The sequence below is a fragment of the Agelaius phoeniceus genome, chromosome 1, assembly GCF_051311805.1.
Source record: "Agelaius phoeniceus isolate bAgePho1 chromosome 1, bAgePho1.hap1, whole genome shotgun sequence".
Classification (NCBI taxonomy): Eukaryota; Metazoa; Chordata; class Aves; order Passeriformes; family Icteridae; genus Agelaius; species Agelaius phoeniceus.
In genome coordinates this window covers 125,043,803-125,059,454 of record NC_135265.1, presented here as the reverse complement: position 1 = coordinate 125,059,454, position 15,652 = coordinate 125,043,803, and the positions used below count along the sequence as shown (strand labels likewise).

At 42.3% G+C, this 15,652-nt stretch overlaps 1 protein-coding gene across 6 annotated transcripts in view; it reads left to right on the top strand.

Moving 5' to 3' along the window:
- The window catches only part of TPD52 (tumor protein D52), a 41,275-nt gene that overhangs the window by 13,016 nt on the left and 12,607 nt on the right, over window positions 1-15,652 (top strand). The window contains exon 1 of one of the 6 annotated variants that reach the window (XM_077186700.1): window positions 10,555-10,972. The exons of 2 other annotated variants lie outside the window; for them this stretch is intronic. In XM_077186700.1, coding sequence (XP_077042815.1) covers window positions 10,801-10,972 — 172 coding nt within the window. In that variant the 5' untranslated portion in view covers window positions 10,555-10,800. Of the gene's footprint in view, window positions 1-10,554; window positions 10,973-15,652 lie in introns of those variants that run through there. 3 more of the 6 variants (XM_054639150.2, XM_054639161.2, XM_054639142.2) reach the window with 3 other exon arrangements.

Genomic DNA, 15,652 nt, shown 5'->3' with positions numbered 1-15,652 from the left:
TAGGCTGGAACACAACTAGATGGTGCATAAATATATTAATATTGCTTGGAAATCTTGAGAGATTAGTACTTTCATGATCTGGACCTGTGTAGGTTGTTAAAAAGGAAATACAGGTTGCCTGGTAATGTCACCCAGCAGCAAAAAGTAGCATTTCATGTCCAAAGTCTGATCTGATGGAGTCAGGTATGCTCAAGTCTTCTAGGACCTGGGAGTCCTTTAAAGCTTTATGTCTTTTTGTGGAATCATCACTGGACAAACTTGCTTGACCCTTATCTTTGCCACCTTCAGCTTTTGGAGTGATTAGTGTTTTATGACTGCCTGTTGATTTATGTGACAGCAGTATCTCTCCAGGCTAACAGTTTCATTTAATTTACTGTCCTAGTGTGACTTGAAGTAGGGGCAAATGTCTCTTAACAGGATTTACTCAGCTCAAGCAGCATTAAAAGTCAGTCAAGGACATATCAATTGGATAAAATCTCAGAGTACTTATTAATATAATGGCAACTTCAGTGGTCATAATAATCTAAAGGTTGATGCATTATCTGCATTATATTAGAAAGAAAAGCTGGTCAGTGCAGTTGGTTTGTTAGTGAATTGCTGCTGGTTGCTGCATGCACAGCTGAAGGATTCTCTCTCTTATCTGTTAAATGAGATTAAGAGCAGTGCAGTAGTATTCAAGCCCACATCCTGAGTTTGTCCAATTTGCAAGCCTGGCAGGATGTGTCCAAGATCCTTTAAGTAGTGATAGCTATTGCTCCAAATCCGTTTGGAAGCACTGTAGGAATTGGTGCCTCCCAGCTGGATGTGGAATTTAGCAGTAGGGGCAAGCAGCAGGCACACTCCATTTGGAACAGGACACTTCAAGCACTGCACAGTTGAATGGGTGACTGGTAAAGTGCTGGACTATAAAGGAGTAGGTAATGTGTCTTGTTTGATGCTGCACGGAAAACAACACAGCTTATTCTGGGTTTTCAAGTGAGAGATTCCCAGTAATAGTGATCTGCTGCACAAGTACTTTATATCAGCAGTCTGGTGGTGTGCCATTAGCACTGCTTTGTTAGGTTGTACTTCCTTAAGTTTAGGAGGGTGCACTGAAACTCTGCAGTGTGAGAAATGTAGATGAATAATAAGGGCTTGTCTTCATTATGGGCTTATCTGCTTGGATAAGCTGTAACTGGCTCAGTGTCCATTGTCAGCTTTTAGGTACCTCATGAACAGGCTGATTCTCTGAAGGGTTTGTAGCAAAGCCCATTACTGGTCTAAAGGTGTGAATTGACTGGTTGAAGAAGGGGGATCAGGAGCAGGTTCTTATGAGCTGAAACATTTCTGGGGCTAAATGTCTGTGAATTTATCATACTAGTGCACTTTGCTGCTGACTAGGCAGAGTTTTACAGTTTCACAGATATTTCATGCTATGCTCTCAGATAAGCCAAGAGCAGAAATGTTAATAGGATTTCTATACAGCTTGCTACTTGCAGTTGCTTGCCTTTGAGAAATTGTACTTTAAGTTTTATGTAATTACACTTGTTTGACAGTACAAGTCAAAATTGTAAACTTACTTAGTCAAGTCCTGAGAAGGGAAAAAATCTGGTGGTTTGCCATTATTGCTAAGCAAAAAGCTGATCTTTATTATGGATAGCAGAATAAGATGCCAGGCTACAGCAGGAGTGCACCTTAACCATGCAACCACTAACTTGTGTGTGGTAAAATTAGCAGTACTTCTAGAAAATGTCACTCCTTTTGGTATTATGTGTGCATCCTTTGTGGAAGCTCACGTGAGGATTAGTGTGCTCTGACTATTTTGGGGAGATTTGTGTGCTTGTGCTAAGAATTACTGTGTCTTGAGCGCAGAAGTGACTCTCCCAGTGCTTCTGAAGGGCAAGCTGACATCTCTAGGTGAACTGACATGTGTTTGGAAGCTTTTGTAGCAGCTTTTTTCTGGGCTGAGGAGCTTTGCTTGGGGAACCTGAGAGCATGCGGTAGAGAGAGTTACTGGAGGAGTAAAGGAAACTGCACTGGAATGGATGAAAAATAAATTGAGGAGTCTGAGAAGGGAATTCAAAGGCTTAACTTGAGCCTAGTTTCCTTGGTCTCTACAATTGATAAAGGGTAAAAGGAGGAGAGGCTCCTGCTGAAAGGCAGCTTTAGCTCAGTGACATGGATAGTTTATTTGTCTACTGCAACTTTTTCTTTCTGTACAAGAGTGAACTCTTTCTGCTGCAGAAGCATACATTCACTTCCCTCCTGGAGAAGGGGTGGTGGAAGTAGATGGCTTTTGTACTTTCCAAGAGCTGCTTCTGTGTCTGGAGTCACATGTCAGGCCCAAAAAGTTGCTTGCTCATTCATTTAGTGAGTGAAATGTAAGCCTGTCCCTTTTTTGAAAATACAGGAGACTTTTTTCCTCTCCCAGAATCTTTCAGCTTTTTCCTGCAGCCTCATAAGAGAAACCAGCAGTCTCTACTGCTGCAAATGCTTTTGCTTTGCTTGTCAGCTGTCATAATACTCCTGTGCACTGGGTAGAAGTAAAGAAGTGAAAAGTCTCCCATGAGGTCTCTGTCTATATCTCAGTTTAGAAAGTGTGGGAGAAAATGGAACTTTATTCTGTCAGCAGGTAGGTATTTATAAATTTACTTCACAGGATGAAGGGTAGGCCACAGACCTGCCCTAAGGCAGGGTGCCAGGACCCCTTGTGTTCCTGAAGAAGAGAGGTCCCTGGAGGATCCTTGGAGAATCTGGAGGAGCAGCCTGTGACTTGTAACAGCCATTGTGTTAAACACAGGATTGTTAAGGTGGGAAGGACCTCTAGAGGTTCAACCCCTCTGTTAGGGCAGAGCCACCTGGAGCTGGTTGCCCACCAGAACCATATCACAGAATGGTTTGAGTTGGAAGGGACCTTAGTGCTCATCAGTTCAACCCCCAGGCATGGGCAGGGTGGGGCAGCCCCCCACTAACTAGATCAGGTTGCTCAGGGCTCATCTAACCTGGCCTCAAACACTTTCAGGGATGGGGCATCTACCACTTCTGAGCAACCTGTTCCAGTGTATGACCACGCTCTGAGAAAATAATTTCTTACTGATGTCTAATGTAAACTTCTCCTCTTTTAGTTTGACACTGTTCTCCCTTGTCCTGTCACTATCTACCTACAAAGTAAGAAGTTGTTCTTCCTCTTTTACAAGTCCCTTTTAGGTGCTGGAAGGCCACAATGAGGCCTCCCTGGAGTCCTCTTCAGGTGAACAACCCCAACTTCCTCAGCCTGTCCTTGTAGGATCTTTCGTAGAGAGATCGTATTTGTGACCTTTCTCTGGATCAGCTTTAGCAGGTCAATGCCCTTCTTTGCTGAGAACTTCAGAGCTGGGTTGCTCTGCTTTAGGTGGTGTCTCACTAGGGCAGTGTAGAGGTGAAGAATCACCTCCTTTGACCTGCTGGTCACTCTGCTTTCAATGCAGCCCAGGATGTGTTTGGCTCTCTGGGCTGTAAGCACACACTAGTGGCTCATGTCCAGCTTTTTATCCACCCAAATCCTTCTCTGCAGGGCTGCTCTCAAGGACTTCTCCCAGCCTGTACTTATATCTGGCATTGCCCTGACTCAGGTGCAGCACCTTGCACTTGCACCTGTTGAACTTGATGAGGTTCTCATGGGCCCACTTCTTGAGTTTCTCCAGGTCCTTCTGGATGGTGCCTTGTCCTTCTGTTCTGTCACCTACACAGTGCAGCTTTGGATCATCTACAAACTTGCTTAATGTGCAGTTGATGCCATTATCTGTGTCATCAGTAAAGATATTAAAGACTACTGGTCCTTGATATCTATGTCCACCTTGATGATCATGTCCAGATGGCTTTTGAATATCTTCAAAAATGGATTTTGTGAAGTACTTACCCTAAACTCTTGTTGCTTGCATCAAATTGTGTGCTGCTTGGTTGCTTCTGTACTTCTGCCCTTGATAGTAAATGATGGAATTTCTGTGCTACATCAAATTCAGGCATCAACTTGGGAATTATATGGTGGGAACTACTGAGTCCCACAAGCAATGAAGATTTTGTTGGTATTATTAAGGTACTGCTAAGACTACAGAGGGTGCTTTTTTTGGTGGTTTTAATTTTAGATATATAATATGTAATTCAGCCTAATGTGTAATTGAATTTGCTTTGTTCTTAGAACCTCAGTATCAATTTCATGGTGGGACCTGGTAACATAGATTGGGGATGGTGGACTTTTCTGGAGCTGCTTTTCAGAAATGGAGGCTTTGGGATGCTGTGTTAAAAGAGGGAGGTTTGCTTTAAGAGTGCAGAAAAGTAGTCTTGTCTTCTGAGGGAGGCTGGAAGTTACTCCAGAGTCACTCAAGTAAAACATTTAATTAGATTGCAAGGTTACATACTGAAACTTTGCTTGAGACAATCCCATTTCTGCACTGCAGTGTTCCTAATCTTTTCCAGCTATCATCTAGCTGCAGCTCAGCACTGTTTCTTTACATTTTTGACAGGGTCAGTCTCTTGCCTGAGGGATCAGAGTCTATAGAGAATGGCAGCATGACTGGGATAAGTGGCTGAAGTGAAATAACTAAACACATTCCTCTAAAATCTACCTGACAGTGTTTTGACTCTCTTAATCTCACTTGGAAATGTTCTTCTGTGTTTGCAGGTTTTGATCTGACTTCTCCAAAGTCAGTGCAAACTCTGATCACTGGTTCTGGGGTGGTACTCTGTCCTTTGGCCTGGTCCTTTTCCATAGATCGGAAAGCTTTTCACCTGTTACTGTTGGAGCTGACAAACATGAGCTTTGAGCACTGTTTGAGACACACAACTTTGTCATAAATCTGGGATTTCTGCCTAATCTTCTAAATGCTGAAACCCTTGCAAGGCAGTAGAGAATATGTGCAAATATAGAGAATTTTGTCTGACATGAATGGGTTAAGTATTTTACTGTAGTATCAGCTTGTCTAGTCATAGGATATGCTGGAGCGTGGATGTACTCCCTCACAAGAGCTCAGGAAATGAGTCTGAGTTTATAATTGGATTGAGAGGAGAGACAAGAACTGCTGCCTTCACCAAGACGTGCGTCAGCTGTCTGAAATACCGTGGGCTGAGACTCTGGTTTCAGAGAAGAGCAGCACTGGCAACCCCTAATCCCTACCTGTAACATTTGCAAGTGTTTGTGTTGCAGGGAGATACATCTTCAAAGAGGTGGTGGTTGTTGGTGGGGGCTTTTTCTTTGGGTTTTTTGTTTGTTTTAATAACAGTGACTGAAGGCAGCACTTAGGCTAAAGAAGGTGCTGGAGAAGATATTTCTGTACAAAGAACTGTACTGAATGATGTAGTTGTATCAGGCAGAGCTTGTCCAGAGACAAGCATGTGGGGGAGGCTGAAGTACTGAGATTAATATCATGGTGTTGTGTTGATCTGCTAGAAGACAGCAGACACTTAACCCCTTCAGCCACATTCTGCTGACCATAACTAACAGGGTTGCAGAAGCCTGTGCTTGTACTGTTCAGGAATTGCTGTAGCTGTGCAGCTCCATTCATGTCATGCACAAATCTCAGGGGACTGAAAGAAGTGTCTGCTGTTAAAGGAAGGGGAGAGAGCGCAATGTGAAAATAGGAGCACTAATGTACAAATTTCAGGCTTGTTTAGTCTTTGGGCTTCTGTCCTCTTGCTTCACAGCATCTTTTTCTCTTAATACAGTTTTAAGGCCTCAGATCGGGTGCTGAAAGGCTTTACTTGTCTGTAAACTGGTAAGACTTTTAAGATCAAATTGATGCTACAGAATCTAGATTGGCTTAAGATGCTTAAGTAGATTTATGGCTCTTAAAATGGCTTATGCCATATAAAACTCGGTTGGAGTGGGGAGAGGAGCCTGACTGTTGCTGCCTGATTGGGATCTACCGAGGAAAGATGGGGGTGGTGGAAGACCACCTGTCTGGTAAGTCTTTGCCCCAGACAGACTTACTGGAAGGCCTCTTATCAATCTTGCCTCTTAGCAGACAGAAGTTGAAATTTAAACCAAGTATAGGCTGAGAAGGCAATTGAATCTTCACAGGCAACCTTGAAATAAGAGACTGAATCTTTTTGCTATGCCCCCACAGAGCAAATGCTTCTTGCACCTCTTCCCCCTCTTTATCAACAAAGTCTTCTTATCATTTTCCCCCATTTTCTTTTGCTTGCTTGATTAAGTGCTGGAGTCATGATAGCCTGGCCAAAAGTATGAGCTGTGGTGCACAAGTTTGGCAGCTCCGGGTATAATCAGAACACAAACACAGGATGTTCAATGTGGTGAAGGTGCCTGTGTAACAGCAGAACTCAGAGCAGATCTTGTGGATTGGTTATTTGGATAGCTTTGTCCAAAATATTGTTTAGATCATGTCCTAGGGTAGCTTCTGCATTCCTCCAATCCTGAGGCATGAGTGGTAGCCTTTCCTGAGTTTAACTGTTTGTCTTAAACACTACTGAATATGGTAGTGTTTAAAACAAATTGAATACATAGCTCAGTTTCTTCAAAGCCCAGATGTGGTACTCATTCATACTTACTCAGGAAACTTCATCCTATTTCTGTAGGGAAAGAGAGATATAAAGTTTCCATGTATAAACAAACTATTTTTCTGCTGGACCTATATGTGGGAAAAGCAGCTTCTCCACAAGGCTACCATAGCATCCTATCCTTGCTCAGCTGCCATCAAGGTAGAAGTGCTTCAATACTATATTGCATTGCTTAAATTGTTGCTAGAGCCTTAGGTTAAGGTGGAAGCTGCAGACCTGGGTAGCAGGTGCTAGCTGAAGAAAGAACCACACCTGAGACTAAGCAGGCAAATATCTGGTGAACGGTGTTGGCTCAAACTTATCAGCTTTTCTAGCTGTGGAGGGAGTTCCCTTCCTTATGATTCATGAGGTGCACAATCTGTACTGACTGTTAATGCTAAATAGTTACATGGGAAAGCTTTAAGTACACTCTGTAACCTTAGCAGGAGATTACACCTCTGTAACCTTAAGAGGAGATTACAACATGGTTAATGGTAGGAATTGTGATAGTAATGCTTTGCTGAGGCTTGCCAAGCCTTCCTCAGACACTTTGTGACATTCAGTTGAACTTGTCAGTGATTGGTTCAAGCATCCTTGACAGAAGGTATCTACCTTTGTGCCATCTCTCAGACAGCTTCTGAATGCCATAGATGACTTAAGTACTAATCTCTAAGTTATCCTGAGGTGTTAAGGGCAAATGAATGCTTGTTCTGGAACGGCAAAATCTTGGGTTTTAATCTCTTGCATAGTAAGTAAAAAACCACTGCTACTTGGCTCTGGAACAGTTCCTTCCTTAGGCTCCAAGATCATTGCAGGTACTGCCTTGCAGCTGGTATCTGCAGTAACAACCAAGGTACACAGTAAAACTGAATTTGCAATGCAGGGCAAAGGACAGAGATACTTGAGGATTCATGGTTAATTACTCTAAGCCATGTAACAGAAGCCTAAACTTAAACTTCAGCACTGAAATGTGTGTGATTTGCCCTGGGAAGGCAGCATCCATCTATTAGGGTATGGCTCTACAGCCTCAGTTCCACCTCCAGCCAGCTGCAAGTGCTCTGAATTATTGTGAAGGAGAGAAAGCCCATCCAGCAGGATATTTTGGTCATGGGAGGGCCATTTAGAAGGGCCTCATAATGTGCCTGTTTTCATAGTGTACAGAAATCTTGATTGCTGTGACTGTCAAGAGCTGCTAAAGTGGTCAGAAAACTTCAAACTGCAGAGAAAGACGTTGCTTTTTGGTTCTGTGCAACTGCTGTTTGTCATCCCCATCCTGCTTTGTTTCCTTAGGCCATCACTTGAATTTAGAAAATCCCTTGGAGAGGGATTCATTTGTCCTCTAAATGCACCACAGGGAGCAGAACCTATCTTCTTTAGACTGGCTCTGGGCAGTATGGGGGAGTCCTGCCTTGCTCTGCCCTGAATCCCTGGATGTGCTAAGAAACTTCTGGGGAAGAAGCAGATAAAATGATTGTTATGGCTGGCAGGGGATCTCTTAAAACTAGAGATTGTCTTCTCTGAAGTGGATGAGTTTGGAATGACAGCCTAGAAGTTGTCCTACAGTAGATTTGGAAGGATGGACTGCAGTCCTTTCTTTCTACAGAGAGATTGACTTATACTTCAGTTTGAAGACCATCAGATTTCCCTAAGTGATGAGGAAGGAGCTTGTTCAGCAAAACAGCTTCCTTCATCACCAGGTAGGATTTGTACCTGAGAAAAGTGAGGAGCAACACTCCTGTAAACTCCAGCAGGTAAGAGAGCAGGAGGCTGATGTGTTTAGGTGATGTGTTTGGTAGGTGCTGTAGCAACCCATCTGTATGGCCACTATAATTGAGCAAAGAGAGGAACTTGAAGTAAGGACCACTTGCATGGTGTCCCTCTCTGGGCAATTACCTTAGAACAGTAATATTTCTGTAATATTTCTAAAAACTAGAGATTGTCTTGGGTGACTTGGGCTTGTGCTCAGGCTATGCATAAGGACGAACAAAAGCAGAATTCCGCCTCTCAGGTGGAGGCTCAGATTTGTAATTCAGCAAATCTTCCCTGAAAGCCAAATGTATGTTCCAGCAGTGGGCCACATCCTGTATGTGTCTGTGACTACACTGAAGAGGTGTTGAAGAGTTTGGCCCATACAGATTTCTGTCAGTAGGGGTGGCAGGCCAGGTCAGTGGTTGAGACTGGCAACCCAGATGTATCTAGGGACATGAAACCAACTTGTGCACTACAAAGATATAGGAGGAGTACCAGATTTTTTTGAATGGTGGGTAAATCTGAATATAGGGAATTTTTGTAATGCTTGCTTCAGGAAATGCCTAGGAAACTGTATTCTTGATTGTTAGCAGGGATCAACAGATTTTCATAAGGGGTTCTTTTTCCTAGAATAGCTACTTGTAGTTGTAGCCAGCTAGCACTGACCAGTGTTAAAGTGAATGATTATCTAGGGTTAGGAAAAAGTCCTAGGGTGTAGCCTCCCCTTCTCTCTCTCTCTATCTCTGTTTTGGGAGAGTGATGGTAGAAAACACCCAGCTCTTTGTGTGCCACATCTGATAACTTGTCATTTTGCCTAACCCAGTTAGCACAACTGCTGCCTGAACCTTTTGCATAGAAGGCAGCCCCTGACTGCTGAGTTATACAAGGGAAAACTGCAAAGTACAATTTGTAGCTGTTCATATTAACAAACTTCATTAATTGAGTATCTTATTACTGTAGCTGTGTTACAGTTCTCTGCTGCCTCTGGATGCTTTAACTACAATCTGTGGCCAAATCTTTGACCTTTGCCAGGTGAACTTTGCAGTATTTCTGGCAGATGTCACAGCCACGTGTCAGAAATGCAGGAGGGCATTCTATTTTCTTCTTTTCAGTGGGTTTAGAAAATAGCAGAGACCTGTGTTTCAGGCTCCAGCACTCTCATTGTTATGAGCCTGCAGGTACTCTGCACCTGCAGAAGTGAATGTAGGTCTTTAGCCTAAAGGATCTGCTTTTTAATTAGCTGGAAGGTCTGTTCCTGTGGCAACTGACTGACTGCAGTGGAAATAGGAAGTTAAAATTCCAGAAGGGATGTGCTTTCTTCTCATATGCCCAGGGATTACTTTGCTTGGACTTGATTTCGGAATGCTGCAAGGCTCCTTCACTTCTTTGGAATAATGCCTGATTGGCTCTGTCCTTACTGTGCAGGAAAATATTAACTCCCATTTGATTATGCTCCTCTGCGTGCAGGCTGCAGTGAGGATCCCAGGTGAAGGTGTGGGGTTTGGGAGGAAATTGTTGCTCAGCTCTAAAGGTGATCCACATTGCTAATAGCCTTGTGTTTTTTCAATGAAGGAAGCTGACCTTGAAATAAAAATAAAACAATGTGGTGAAGTGCTGCAAAACTGTGCTGAGTGCCTCTTTTAGGTAAGAAGCATTTCTGCTTCCCAGAGTTGAATCTTAAAGGCCTGGCATGAAGTCAGATGGCTTATGTAAGTTGATCTTTCTTTATGGGGTGTGTGTCAAAACATAAATACATTTCAGACAATGTATTACTGCTGTTACTGGCTGCTCTAAACAATGCTGGTTGAAGCACCAAGGACATAGGACAGTGTACTTCGTAAATATTTGACAACCCCCTCCCCCAAACAAAACCCCCTCAGACCCAGATATGTTTAGCTTCATGAGAGAAAGTCATAATGCACATTAGAAGGTTCATCAATAAGCCTAGGTGGTGTTTATAGGCCAGCCTTCAGAGAGGAGTGCTGCTCTCTCCTATTCTCAACTTGCACTATGGTGTGATACCTGGGCAGCAGAGACCGAGTTCTCACTAGTGGTTATTACACTGATGGAAGCAGCTGGAGAAATAGCTATGTGCACAGAATTTTCCATTAATCAGAGGAAAAAGTCCAACACAGATGGTATATAGGATAGATTACGGCTGGTAATCCTTTTGTGTCCTAGAAGATTAAGGATATCCTGGTGTAGCTGCAGTCAGCTGACCTTTTTCTATTTAAACGATTGAACACAGTTGATGCAGTTCTGCAGAGGACCAAGGCTCTTCCAGAAGCCATGAGTGGTGCACTGTGAATGTTTGTTAAAGGAACGGTCTGTTTAAGTCCAGTCTCAGTTACAAATTTACAGGAGCTTAACTTTGTGCCATGTAAACAGCAGCAGCTCCAGGATGGCTAAGAAGTCCCTTGCTAGGCAGCTCTATCATATGTAGCAGAGCTGAATTCTCCAAGGAGGCACAGGGAGTGTCATGTGGAGGAATGGAGGGTTTCTGAATGCTGCTGTCTGGGTCGCCCCAGAGAGCGAAGATGAATGCTTCAGTGGAAGAGGAGGATGGCTGCACGCACTGAACTGTCTGGCATGGATCTCTATGAGGATTACAAATCACCCTTCGATTTCAATGCTGGAGTGAACAGAAATTATCTTTACTTGTCGCCTGGCATAAACCTTTCTCCACCTGGATCACCTACACTGGCAAAGTCTGGTAACTGCCTTCTCTTCTTTCCTTAAAATCTCTTCATGAAATGCTTAGCAGTTAATACCTGTAAAACTTCTCAAATTAAAAATCTATAAAAGTTGGCCACATGTTAATTCTGGTAGTGTGTTAGCTTCAGTGTGTCATGTAGATAATGTCTTATGTGTTATACATTTACCAGCTTTACATTATTTGTTATTTATTCAGCAGAAATGCAGTTTGAGGAAAAATGAAATGGCAAGAACAATTAGGAACAAAACTTCTGCAAGATTGGAATAATTTGCCTAGTTTGACTATTAGAATTTTTTTTGGGGGGGAAGAGGTAGAAATTGCATTTTTAGTAGGACTTCAGAGCTCTGGATAGTCTAAAATCTGCTTTTGCCTTAATACTGAAAATCTCACTGATTAACAAAAATGCCCTCTAAAACCTTTACTCCATTCCACCTAGCATTTAAAATGCTGCAAACCTTCCCCCTGCAGATAGGAACTGCACTGGGATTGCCCTGTGCTGTGCTGCAGTGGCATCCATTTAATGCTTAACCCTAGGAGTTTCTTGCTGGTAGCCTGTTGTACAGAACACGTATAGCTGTGCCTCCCAATGCATCCTAGTCTGGTTTTACTGTCGTCATTCCTTTCCATTTCTTGCTGCCAGATGCAATCTTCCAAAGTAATTTTAAATATAGAAAGCTTAGACCTACTTCAGGTGTAGCAAAGCAGAGTTACACAGGTGTTAACTTTTTTTAAATGGGCTTGTTACTTAAAATTTTAAAGAAACATGCATCCCTTGGGGAACCTCTGTGTGAACTATAACAACCCTCTCTGTGAAGTTGATGAGCCAGGAGCTATTGGGAAACAATGGTCAGCATTCACTTCTGCAATTACTGCTTCTCCCAGCTCTTCTAAAGGAGAGGGGAAGCAGCTCTCAGTGTCAGGTGATGATGCATCACCATTACCACTGCCTTTTCTGGGCTTTATTTTCTTTTTCATTTGCTTTGAATGAATGTCTAATCAGCATTTGGGAGAAGCCCAAGAATTTTCTCCCCAGGTTGAAGAAGTATGTCTCACTTTGGCTTCTTCACTGAGATAAATGGGAAGCACTTAAATCTGATCTTTCTTATGTACTGCAGAGTAAATATGCTCTGTAGTACTGTATGTTACTTAAATGTTAGAGTGGTCTTATAACAACTTTGCAACAGCTTGCTCTCCTGAACTCTAACAAACACCTTTTTTCTTTAGCTTTACCAACTGTGTAGTGATAGCCACAATGCTCATTCTGAGTGTCACATGCAGAACATGTCAGTGTAAAAAAAAGCTTTGTGGAGGTTAACCCACCCCCACCCTGAGGCTGCTCATCCAAAACGAAAAGTACTTCTTAAAACTGCTCCTGTTTGTTGCTGATCTCTGAATTTAGGCTGGGGAGGTAGGGATTTCTGGTCAAAATGGAGCATGAACTTGGATTGAAACTGGCCAAAGCAAACCACAAATCAGAAAAACTTGAGTGTTAATTGAATTACTCTAATGCTTTGCCTACCCTGGCAGAATAATAGGAACTTAAATGCCATTTCCCTGAATGTGATCCATGGAGTCCTAATCAACTGACTTGCTCACGTCCTTATTGTCGATATTGTTATTATGTTCATTGAAGTAGCTCTAATAAAGTGCTGGGAAAATATGTTAATCTTGGAAATACAGACCTAAAACCTAACCTTAAAGCTAGGTATGTTTTCTCAATACTGTCTAAGTCTTTATGATTTTTTCCTCCCAAACAGATTTTTTATTCTGTTTGAGAGACATGAAATGTTCAGTTAAACTTGGTTATAACAGAGTACCAAATGACTGAATTTTAAGTTCTTCACAATCCAATGATGCGAGAGAACTAACATAACGAAGGGTAACAAGTTGAAAGCTGTAGTAATAATTTTACATAGCAATATAAAATAATAATAGCAACAGTTCTGTTGGCAAAAAAAGACCACAAGTGAGAAATGCTCTCTTAGTAGTAGTTTGAGCCAAAGCTTTCCATCTGTTGGCTGATTGCTGATTTCCTGGTTTCTTGCCCCATAGAGAGATCTAAGGTGGGCTGTGCATTTTTCCTGATGAAGTTTTTTCAAAGCCAGGCTCTTACTGGCTGTCAGCCCTAGTTTATGGGATGCATTTGGATTGTAGGCACACCATTGTGGAGGTCTGTGGGTTGTTAGCTGTGTAGAAAACTGCTCCTTGGCCAGATGGCTCAGCATAGCCTAGCCCATAGTATGGATGATCCCTGTGTCCTGCAGGTATTGAACTGGAGAATGGGAACAAAGGGAACAGAGGGGTGACAGGAGAGAGAGCGGAGGTGCCAGAGTGAAGATTGATGGGAAGATGTCAGTATGCTTCATGTGAAGCTCAAAAAAGTAATAAATGGGAGGGGCTCTGCAGGCAACAAGAGGAAGGCATGGTCACTTGTGCAGGGTGAGGTATAGAGGACTCTGAATAGCAGTGATTTCCTGTTTCCCTAACAACTCAGGGAATGTGAAGGGGAGGAGAGATCATTCCCTTGCTTCTTAGCATTGTGCCTTAAATTCTATTTGGTAGGCAAGAAGCAAAACAGTCTTAAAAATGAGTTTTTCAAAGAGAAGCTACATTCCCCAAATGGAAGCTGTTGCTGCAGGAGACAATCTGGCATGTTTTCTTACTGGTTGATTCACTTGATCTATTTTTGGTGATTTAATCCAGATGACTCCTCATAATCAGATTGAACAGACTTTCAGCTGGTTGTGCTAATGCTCTTGGAGTCAGGGTGGTTTTGGTACTTGCAAACTTTCTGAAATGGTTTTGTAATGGCAAGCAGGTGGTCCCAGAAGGGCTGCAGGTGAGAGCAAGGAGAGGAGTCACAGTAGAACACACTGAGGGGGTGTAGGGTGTGGAGGAGAAATGCAGTTCAAATGTTTTCCTTCAGGGTAGGTTTATGTAATTAATAGGTTAAATAGCAATTTAACAAAAAGGTGTGGCATTCTTAACTGTTAAGGAAATATGTTGATGCATAAAACAAAAATTATCTGATTGTGAGACATAGTCCTTTGTTTTAGGTGCCATAGTGCTGTGCTTTGGTTTGGGCGTTAGACTTTGAAGTTCTCACTGCCCTAGATTTTTGACACAAAATAGTGTATTGGGAAACCCACAGGGCCTACATGTTTGTGTAGAAAACACATGTAAATCTCTGGGAAAACGTGGCACAGATCTCAAGAATAAATGCAGAATTAGGTTTAATTTTCTTCCTGTAGGTTTCCTTCTCAGTGTACTTGGTAGTAACAGCATTCACAAAAAGTCCTGTCCATGTAGCAATGTGCTTCTAGAGGACAAGGGTTTTGGACACAGATACAGACAGACAACATACCATTTTGGAAAGAATTTGTGGAATTGAGTTTTACCTGAGTTCAGTAATTTGATTCAAGAACAAGGTTTCTTCTTTGTTTGGCTTGACAGCTGCTAGGACCGTGTTCCACAGAATGTGCACAGCTACTTAGTGACTCGCAGAATCTTTTTTTTTCCCCTGATTTTTCAGTTGATTGTGATGTAGTTGTTTGATATGAAATCTCACAGCAAAATCATAGTGGTGATTAATGAGTTTTTGATTCCCAGAGGATAGTATAGAGTGCCATGAGAAGCTGCTGAAATGAGAATGGAATTTCATTGGCTGGATGGTTAATTTCTATAGTGATTAATAGGAAATGTTGCTTAATGCCTCTTCATCTTAGATCAATGATACGTTTATGTGCATACACACACACATATATGTGTGTATGTATATACACACACATATTTGTACACATACACACACTCTTCCTCGCTCTTTATTAACAGACAATCCTGATCTCTTTCCTCTTGTATTTTAAGATTTTTATTTGGCTTTTTTTCTTTTTATCTGTAAGGCTGTTTTATGTCTTGAATAAAGAATTACTCCTGGGAATCCACAAGCATTCTGGCAGGCAGTCTCCCTGCAAACTGGTCTCTCTGCAATTAGAACAGAATTCCTTGATTTTGGCAAACTTTATGTTTAAGTGTCAGCTACAAAGACTCAAAATGGGAAATCTTTTGGTGGAAATCTTGTTGCATAAAAGTTGTTTAAAATGACCTTACTGCAAGTAGTAAGGAGTAAAAAACCTAATCATTACAGTTATTACATCGTAGTAATACAAATAATATCATCCTCCTTCCTTGCCCTGAAGCTGTGAAAGCAAAAGTTGAGGAAAACCATGGGGATGTTTATGGTTTATGTAGGAAAATTAGGCAGAGTTTTGGTTTCTGGATTTAGAAGAGGCAGCAGTTTGAGTGGATGCACATTCTTATCAATCCCTTCTCAGTACTCTCCTGCTTTGAAGCGACAGCCTTTCATTCCTGAGCTCTGTCTCTGGACTTCCCATCTGTCTTAAGTTCCAGGTGCAAACCAGCAGCCTATTTCCAGTTCCCTGATACCTGCAACCTTCTAGGCACTGGGGTCCCAGTTACTAGGGACAGAGAGATCAAGCAGGGTACAGAGTTCATACTTGCAGTGCAGTAGTTTTCTCCAGGGTTGTTAACCTTGCTTGTGGCTGCACCCAGTGTGCACTTTATAATCTGATCCAGAGAGTAGTAAGGGAGGGACCCTCTGCATTGGCCTTGAGCATCTCCAGCAATTCCAGAGTTTCTGTGCCAGATGAATGAGAGACT